Source organism: Lottia gigantea (assembly GCF_000327385.1).
Source record: "Lottia gigantea unplaced genomic scaffold LOTGIsca_63, whole genome shotgun sequence".
Classification (NCBI taxonomy): domain Eukaryota; kingdom Metazoa; phylum Mollusca; class Gastropoda; family Lottiidae; genus Lottia; species Lottia gigantea.
Window position 1 is genome coordinate 1,245,606 of NW_008710145.1, and position 10,536 is coordinate 1,256,141.

The window sequence follows — 10,536 nt, forward strand, 5'->3', positions numbered from 1 at the left end:
GCACAGACCTTGACAGCCCATGCTGTTAAATCAAAAAAAACAATCATACAAGTATCTAATTATTTTCAACAGCTGTTTTTCTTATTGTATTCATTGGTTATCACATAATGTTGAATAAGCAGAGTACATTGACATCAAAATTATGAGCTTATGTTATTGTGTTTAACTTTACAGGAGAAATATTTATCATATAGATGTGTTAACCAGTCATAAGCCAACCAAATATGTATGTGAATAATGTTACTAAAAATTAACGTTTTGATCTCATTCATTATATGATTCATAATTCTTTAATCTTAAAATGTAAATTTATTAACAACTCTCGTATTGTTTATATGATATTAATTGTTTTGATACAAGGGAGACGTCGATGCAGTATTATCTATACAGTAGAAAATAGAAGAAGCGAATCGTGTCCGCATCTGTACACTGTGTGTTCACTTGTTCTATTTTCTACTTTATCGATAATCCTGTAAAGTAAGTAAAACAAGAGACTGTCACTAACTTTACTAAATGTTTTTAGAAGTACTATATCAATCTATAGAAAGCATTTAATTTGTGGCAAACTGTTAAAAAAATCAATATCAACTTACATACTTAGAATTGACTTAGTCAACTGAAAGATATTTTCAATGAATTGTCACAAATTTCCAACAATAATACACCAATATAATAAGTTTAATGAAAATGAAGCAGTATTTTTTAGTTTTCTTGGACCAAGGTAAATAATTTTGTACAGATAAGATAAGTCACAATAGGCACGCTAGTTTTTGGGGTTTTTTTTAAAGGGTAAAGTCATTTTGATAGTCAAATGATATTAAGTGACTTTGATAGGGTTAGGTAGGGATGGCCATATGTTTTGTAATGCCCATTTTTGTACGGTCGAAGGGTGAATAGCCACGGCCTTCAAAAATTAAATTTTGATTGAAAACTGTTTAAAAATTTCTCATGAACTTGATCCTTATTTCAGTCGTAAACTGAAATGAATACCAATAATATATAGGTCCATATACAGTGATGTTGGTGTATAATAATATTAAACGAGGGTGAGTGGAAGGCTATGGTGTCATGTTGTTAACTATATGATTAACAGCATTCAAATCCAAAACTATATTTTATGTATATGTTCATGTTGTTACTCATTGTGCAATCTTTCAACATTTTTACATTGTATCAAGCACCATTTTTACAGTGGAAACATTTTGTTAATGTATTATTATAAGTTCAAAAGCGTATTCAAGAATGAATATCAGAAAAACTCTGACGAATAGGTGCCAGATATGATGTATGTGTGTAAGTTTCAAATAGATCCAAAAAAACATTTTGTCACGGTACCGATATTAAAATTTCCAGAACATTATCTTTCAAGAGTTACACAAGTAAGCTGAAAATTGTATGCATACAAGACATACGATTGATTTAAATAGATATTTAACCCTTGTTTTCCAAAACACTGTAATCAAATAAAGCCAAATATACTTACAGACTCCACTACTGTATAGAATCTTTGAGTTTCAGTTGATTTCACCTTTACTTTTTTCTTTGGCTTCGACACTTCATTTTCAGGAAGACTGGGCATGGTAAAAGTTGGTTTTGTTTTAGTCTTTGGAACAGCTTCTTTGGTTTTACAATTTGAACTCATTGACCTCAGGATAGAAAAATTGTCCATTTCTTTCAATGGCAATGAGTAGTCCTATAATCCAACAAAAAAAATCCAAATAAATACACAAAATTTCAAGTTCTTAAATTTCACCAGGGTATGTACATACAAAATTGATTTAATTCTATTAAGTTGTCACAACTACCAGATATTTTATAATCATTGGTGTAAATTTTAAAGAAGTTGCGTAGATCGACAAATCCATATAAGATTTCATCAGTTTTACCTGTAATTTCTTCATTTTATGCTGATATAATTTGCTAGATAGACGCCTTCGTAATGTTCCACGTAAATTGTCTTGAACTTCTTTTTCTTCATTTTTACGTTTTCCTCTTTGAATAGTGCTGGTGGACTGAAAAAAAATTCAAACAATTTGGGAGATGAATTACTACTGTCAGGCAGTCAACTATTTCAATGACAGATATGGAATCTCATGACCATCTTCTTTACACACAAATTTGTATCAGTCTTGATATCTTAATTTTCATATATAAGTGGTATGCAGATCCTCAGATTAATAGAAAGTGACTATTGTTACAGCAGTCTACTATAACAAGAGATATGTGTAGTCTGTGGTAAAAGTAGAGAAGTATTGACACAGTTTTAAAGTTGTTAATGGCTCAACAAGATCTTCACATAGCCTGATACCGGCTTAGAGGCTTTGGTTTGGAAATTGGAATAGCTTGTGTAAGGCCAAGGGTAAACTTGTAAAAGAAAATAAAGTCTTAACTTTATCATTCCTGTGCTGAGTCGTAAATGTGCTTAATGAATAAGTAGATTCTCACGAAAAATTCACTTTATAAAATCACTTTTGTATGAATTGAAATATCAACTTCAAAATATCAATAGTAATAGCTGTCTTGTAGATTTTCCTTAAATAAAATGGTCCAAACCAGGACTAAAATTCAACCATTCCTTCACTTTGTTTTGGAATGTTTCTTAATTGACTTAATTCCGTTTTCAAACAGACTTACAAATTTCGGTTTTGATGAGTTACGGATTTGGCTGCCATGAATAGTTTGTCGCCTTCTCTTTGAAGTAGCTGGTGCAAGGAAACTGCAACCCTCAACCGTAAAACTCAAATCACCATCATCCATATCAGATTGAACTTCCCGCTTCCGTTTACGATTGTAGGAAGCCATCTTTATTTACAAAGTATCGTAACGGATAAAAGTAGAACTAGTCACAATCATTAGGGTGAAATCATAATATGACACTATAGGACAGCTGTATGACAATCAAGACTACATTATTTGACCCAGATAATCAATGAAGCGTTAGCTAAATATAGCGACGTCTAGCGGCAGGTGCTCTTTTTTTAAAAATACGATTGAGGGGAGGTAACTATATTTAACTTTTACAGACCGAAAATAAATTAGCCTACATAGGTCAGAGCCGTATATAGAGAGGTCAGATACGGCTCTGACATAGGTAATCTCATATGAATGTAAGAACCGTAAATTTTGTCGGAAATTCATTGTAGATTCCGAGATTTTTATTTGATATCATTAGAAATTAACAACATAAGACAAAATATGAAACCATGAATTTTTATCTTTTTAGATACTTTTCTTATTTGAATTTCTTATTTCTTATCATAATCATTCAATTGAAAATTGTCTATTTAGAACTGTTATCTATTCACATGGAACTTTCGTTTTTAAAATTCCCTCATTCAGATATAATAGGCCTACTTAAAACTGCTGTGACTATTCTAAAACTTTTCTCCCCTGTAATAAAAAAATGGACTAATCCATACTGCCAGCTGGCACCATATATATATTGTATATTATATTATATTGACTAACGGTAAACTTTAGATTGTTTATTCATAAATTATAAGTTTTTGAATTGAGGATCTAGAACTATATCGGTAAATTACACTTTCTCTTTCATCTAGTTGATTATTCTATTTAGCTTATAGGCCTACCAACTAATTGAATCCATAAAGTTACTGATGATATATGCCAACTGGATACTTTTAAATTCATATCTAACTGTGGAAATAAGATGACTCTATACAGTGTTATAAGGTTATAATGTGCATGTAATGTAAAATTCCACCTTCGAACTATGGCATATTTTAGTGTTGTCAGTGATGAATCATTTAATGGCTTGACTTTAAAACCTAAAATATTTATATTGTAGGGTATTAAATAGGAATGCTTAGGCTACACTTGTAAAGTTGCTAAAAAATTTAAAAGAACATGAGGATTCAAGAAAGAAGTTACAAATAAATTTTGCACTTTTGGATTTTTGCATAGAAATATGGCATAATTTCATTAAAATGGGTGTAATGACAAGTTTTTTTTATCAATAAGGGTATGTTATTATATTTATATACATTGCACCATTTAAACCTGAATATTTCAGCAGTATTCTATAGGTATTACTTATGTTAAGTAATTATTTTTTTTTAACTGATGATAACAATGTAAATTTTTTAAATGTTGTGTAGGCCTACTCTACTATAAAATGGGATTTGTTATTTAATGTGTACCCTTTAATGTTGCTAAAGGATTATTGCTTATGTTGGTATATATAAAGTTAATTTAGGATATAATAAGTTTTGACTATAAAGAAGGAAGTGTAAAGAAATACATATTGATTAAGATAGAATGAATCAGATAGCCTACATGTTTAAGTATTTATAATAAAACAGATGGTCTAACTCTCAGCTGATTAATATATTAATTATTTAACAATTACATATTGTATACAATCTAATTAAACACTTGGAATACAATAGAAGATCTCAGATTGTATTACTATGGAGATTGGAGTAGCAATGAATATCTCAGTGATAAAAAATATTTCATCAGAACATAATCTGTGAATCAGATTTTGAATTAGCTTATAAGGTGGAAGTTTTACTGTTGGACAAGATATTTTTCTAGCTGTAGATTATTTCTAAAACTGTTCACTTTAGTACTTTTGTAAATTTTTACATTTTGCTCTAAATTTTGGATCTATAAATTATGATTTGTGTGAAAATTCTCTTAACAATGTTAAATTGGAAAGCTGTTCATTTTTTCAATATATATTTTCCTACAGTGTTCATTATCTCTATTTAGATTGAAGTCAATCAAGTGATAACACACATACCAATAGACCAAGATGAGTGATTTTAGGACCAATGTAATGAATCTTCCATATAGATGCCCCAAGTGTGAAAGTAGACATTTCCCTACTTTATATCAGTTGAGATCACATTTAGAATCGGAACATCAGTTTGTGAACAGGAAGAGAGAAAGAGTAAATATTTTGGATTATGATATGAGAAAACTGAAACCTCCTCCAGGGCCATTTTTAGATCCCAGTGTTCAGCAATTTTTAGATGAAAATAAAAGATTGGAAAAAGAGCTTGAGGATTTAAAACAGGCGGAGAAAGTGAATCGTGTGATGCGTAGAAAACAACGTCCAGTTGATAATAGTGATAATCATAGTGTTGGATCAAATTTTAGTAGGACTTTTCAAATAACAGATGACAGTGATCCTAGTATAATTGATGATTTTAGACTCAGTGATGCAGGGTTTTCAGTGGGACCACTTAAAGATCAATATCTTACTGCAGCTGTGGATAGTCTAAGTCATGAGGTAGAACAGTCACGTGATAAACAATGGAGAGCAGCTGATGCTCTGTATCAATCTAAGGATGTATTAGGAGATATTGAAAAGGCTTCAGAAATAAGAAACAAGGATCAAAATCAAATTCTGACTGTCCTTGATAAAACTTTAAAACATAGATCTCATGAACTTGAAAAAGCATATAAAGATATTGGAATGTTACGTGAAGAAAGGAAAGTTTTGTTAGGTCAAATGGAAAATATGTTGAGCCATCGGAGACCTCCTGATATTGTGGATGACACATCTTCGTTACATGATCAATCAACCAATCAAGATCTGAGGAGAAGAGATTCTCAAAATTCTGCTTCTGAAAGTGTTCTTCCAAAGTCAATCCTTAAACACAACTTTGTGGATAACAGAAGAGGGAATAGTGTTTTTGATAGAAATAGTATCTATGAAGAACCAGTAAAACTTAGTGATTCAGTCAGTATAAAATCAACTGTTGGCAATCAAAATGAAGTGATAAATCAGATTCCATTAACTTCTCATCCTGTTCATCAAACTATTCAAAGTAATCCAACTATTGCTGCTTCATCTTCATCATTAAACCATTCTACTCCTTCAACAAGTAGTGGAGCTCTATCCAATGGTGTATATTCACCTAGTGTTCCTATTCAAACTGTTGCAAGTGATCACATTGCACATTTGAATGAGAGTTCACATAACATTCAAGCTCCCAATCCTGAACAACAGCTGCATGGCAACATGCTATCTAATCATGGTGTGGGTCAGTTTCAGAAACCAATGCTGTTGATTCCACGAGATTCTCTCAGATACAATCCAACTCAGCAAATGCCATCAAGTCCTCTAAATACTTTAACACAGGATCATCTTCAGCAACCTTTATCTTATAACCCCGGAATCCAGAACTCTCATCCTCCAGAATATACCCAACATCACTTTATGGCTGAGAATTCTATCTATTATGCCCAAAACAGCCATCTTCCACAAAATTTTAATCAAGCTGCTAATCCTATGGTTAGCAATCAATCTAATGTGATTCCTTACCAGCAACTCTATCAACATCCCTATACTAATAATGTTCATGAAAACACCATTCTACATACAGAACCAAATAATGCTGTAATTCAGCCTCACACAATGAACCAACTTGCTGATCCTAGGATATACCATTCCCATTATTCACAACCTAATGGAACATTGAGATACCCCTCAGAGCAACCTCTGTCTTCTATGAACCAACCAATTACACAATATGATAACTTAACTACCGTTAGCAGACCTCCAGAAGCTTTGAGATATCCTTCAGAGCAACCTTTGGCTCCTGTCAACCAACAAATTACCCAGGTTGCTAACTCAGCTCCAATCAGACCTTCAGAAGCTTTAAGATACTCTTCAGAGCAACATCTTGCATCTGTCAGTCAACCAATTACCCAGCATAACAGCTCAGTCCAAACAATACCCTCAGAAGTTTTTGGGTATTCTGCAGAGCAACCTCAGGCTTCTGTCAGCCAACCAAGTGCTCAGTATGAGAAGACATCTCAATTACCACATGAACAATTCAATCAACCACCACATCATCATGAAAGTCAACAAAAGAACAGAAAACCCATACCTGTGACACCTCCACTAAGAGACAACTCACCTGAACCTCAGACTGCTCCTAGAAGACTTCAGTCTAAAAATAATGAAAGCCATGAGCCAATGGTTGGTCTTTTTAAACAAAAAATAGCATCCCAAGAAGAAGAAATCCAGAAGATCACTTCTCATTTATCTAAACTAAGAACCACTGCCAGTAAAGAAATAAAAACCAAAGACTGTCAGTTAGTGTCAGCGTTAAGAAGATCAGAAAAATTAGAAGAAGATCGTCAAATATTGTTGTTAGAAATGGAGGATCTGCTCTCGAAAGCTGGTCTGGATAATGAAAAACTTCGAGGTGATCTACAGCTTAAAGAAAAAGAACTGAAATATCTCAATTCTAAATTAGATCAAACTAAAAACAGTCAAGCTCAGCTGGTTTCAGAAACTTTTGATCTTTACAAAGATGCAGAAAATAATATTGAAACTTTGAAAGAAAAGCTCAGATTGAAAGAACAAGAATTGATGTTGTCAAAATCAAAAATTGATTCAATTCAGTTAGCTCATGATAAAGTTTTAGAGGAAAATAAAAGAGTGGCAGTAGAAGCACAGAAATCTGGAAATACCTTGAAGACCTTACTAGATGGAAAGAGTAAAGAGATTAATGTGGTTCATAATGAATTAATGAATGTAAAAAGTAAAGAAGAAATGTTAACTCATGAGAAGGCTGATTTGGAAGAAAAGATACAGGAGAGTGAGAGAACACAGAAGAGATTGAATGGAGAAATGAGAGATAAAGAGGATGAGTTATCAGATACAAAAAGGTAGTTATTTTATATTGATAGTTGACCATATCTGTCACACTCATTCATTCATATATTTTTCTTGAGACAGAGGAGATCTCTGAGATGTAATAAATATCCTACTCAGTTTTAAGATGAGAATTACACGATTCCTTTTATTCTATTCTATTGACCTTGATGAGTTGATATCTCAATTATCATTCAATGGAAGCCAGTCAAGCAGCATCATCTAGTAATATTTAAAATCCTACGCTTCTTATATAAAAGAAAAGTGGACTAAAATGTCAAGTCTCTTTGCATCATTTGCTCTTCAGGCACAAGTTTTGACATGACCAACTCATGGTGCATATTTTACCTACTAAAAATACTAAAAAAAAAGTTTGTTTGAATAAAAGTAGTATTGTTAATATTGGGGAAATATGATAATATATGAGTAATAGAGAGTATAACACCTGTGTATATAGATATTATTGATTATTTTACCATTGTTATACTCAATATATACACTCTAATCTTTTTAATCTTAGTTTTATTACTTTTATGTACTTCAAAATTTAAATTAAAAACGTGTCGAATGGTAGGTAAATGGAATTCAAGATTAGTTAGATAACAAAGAAATAAAACATTTTGAAATATTACAAACTTTATTTTATTGTTGTAATTTTTTTTTCGTCTTGGTTTAACAATTTGGAAGTCTTCCAATCCCTTGATCCAATATGTGTATTAAGGGTATGCTCATCCTACAAGCATTTTTTTGTTAACTTCTTTGAATGTGAACCAATGAAGGTCAATGATTCGACCCCTGCAATTCAAAACTAGATATATTATCCTGATGAAGATATTGTATTCAAAACATGTTTTGTCAGCATGAGATGAGCTCTAGCCAATTAGCATGAAGTATTTTAGTTGTTAATTTGTCCTATCTTAATTTGTATTGTAGTTGAACATCCCATCATATTTTATTTAAATAACAGGGAACTAGAGCAAGTGAAGAATTATTTAAAATCAACAGCAGCTAAAGAGAAGGTAGCAAGAGGAGAACTTGAAGAATTTATAGAGAAACTATTAGAAAGAGCAGAAAAAGCTGAAAATCAGATTAAAACATTAAAAACTAAACTTTCTGAAGAAGAACAGTTGAGAAAATCTTTACAGGTTTGAACAATTTGGACATTTATACCAACCTACCATTGCAAACTATTAGATTGTGGCAAATCAGCTCATACCATTATTTTTTGGCGAGTTCTCTCTTCAGTTTTATTTAGAGCTGGTAAATGTGTCTTATTTTATAAATATTACTAGGATGGGTTAGAGTGAAGATGTATTGCACCTCATTGTCAAGCAGCAGAAAATTCAAGTGGTTCTTGCTGTGATACTGCAGATTTTCTTCTACATTATTTTTTAAATCTACCTGGTATTTGTTATAAAAGTTTTGTTCATATTTTATATAGGATGCTGAAGATGAAGCTAGTAGATCACTGCAAGAGTTAGCATCTGCACAAGTCAAAAGGTTGGTGTATTGTTTTTTCATGTTTTGTTTTTTTCCCGTTTGCTTTAAGAGATCATTATTATCGTTGTCTTCCTCTCAAAAGTCAGATAAACTGTGTACAAATTCATGAGTAAATGTCAACTCTACTTTCTTTAAATGGTTTTGGCATGTAATTTGACCTTTCCATTTTCAGTAAAGCATCAAGAAGAACCTCACAGTCTAAAGATAGAAAAAAATCTAGTAAGAGAAGTAAAGAGTCAAGCAAACATCAGGATAAAAGTAGGAGAGATAGATCTAGATATTATCGAAGTGATTCATATTCAGATGATGACCAAGATGATAGATCAAAACAGTCAGACAGATCTTCTTCACATTCTCGTAAACGATCACCTAAACCAGTCCGGCAATCACCAACCCCAACCTCCAGTGGTCACTCCACTACAGACAAACACAGACACCATGGTGAAGTTAGTCACAAATCTCAATCTCCCCCAAGACAGTTACATTTCAAACCTATTCGCTTGCATGAAGGAAGTACAGTTCCTCTAGCTTCTACAGAGGGCATAAATGACATTGACAATTTTGAAAGAAATAGTAAAAAGGTTGCTCACACACCACATTCTGCAAAGGCTATGAACTCTTCAGTTTCTAGACAACATAATATACAACCCCAGTCTTCAACAACTGATAATAACACACACCCCGATCCTACTCATTCCCACCAACCAACTTCTCTTCCAAACACTCCAGTTCATTATAACAATATACATCAACCCCAACACGCTTCCTTACCTAATACACCCTCACATGATAGAGCTAGACTGGGAGACTCTGTCTCACGCTTCCCACAGAGCAACATTGGTTCAAATATCCCTCAGCATTCAACACACAGACCATTACACGCTGAAGTCATTCCAAACAATACATTGTCTTTACAGAATGCACTATTATCAGGAGAAGCCCATCCTGTATTGAATGATAATTACAGACACCCATACATGCCACACCCACCAAATGACATCAACAATCCACCAAATGCGACCATTGGCTATGGTACCATACCACACACGACAAAAACACACCAATATACTCAACAAAATCAGCATCAAGCAACACATGGCACAAAACCAGATTTACATGCTCGGCCCAATGACCTGTCACACCCTGTTCCCACTAACACAGACTTTCTGAAACCTCAAAAAGAACTAAATGATACCATCCAGACACTAGAAGATCTGACTTTAAGAGGTATTATTACTCCAGAAGAACAAACGGCCATCTTATCAAGCAGACTACATAAAGCTTTACTACAACAACAATTACTAGCAGGTGGTAAGCTTGGTAATGAGTTAAATAATCAGGAACTGGACAGTGATATGGATAGCGTTGATGCTCTAATTGAAAAGAACATTGTCCCTAAA

The 10,536-nt window shown here is 32.8% G+C and overlaps 1 protein-coding gene across 1 annotated transcript; it reads right to left on the reverse strand.

The window, feature by feature from the left end:
• Window positions 1-458: 458 nt before the first annotated feature.
• Window positions 459-2,802, reverse strand: LOTGIDRAFT_167084 (hypothetical protein; the record flags this gene model as incomplete). The annotated part of the gene is made up of 4 exons (XM_009064548.1): window positions 459-470; window positions 1,484-1,693; window positions 1,887-2,012; window positions 2,635-2,802. The coding sequence occupies 4 exons, from the start codon at window positions 2,800-2,802 to the stop codon at window positions 459-461; spliced, it is 516 nt and encodes a 171-aa protein (XP_009062796.1).
• Window positions 2,803-10,536: the final 7,734 nt, after the last annotated feature.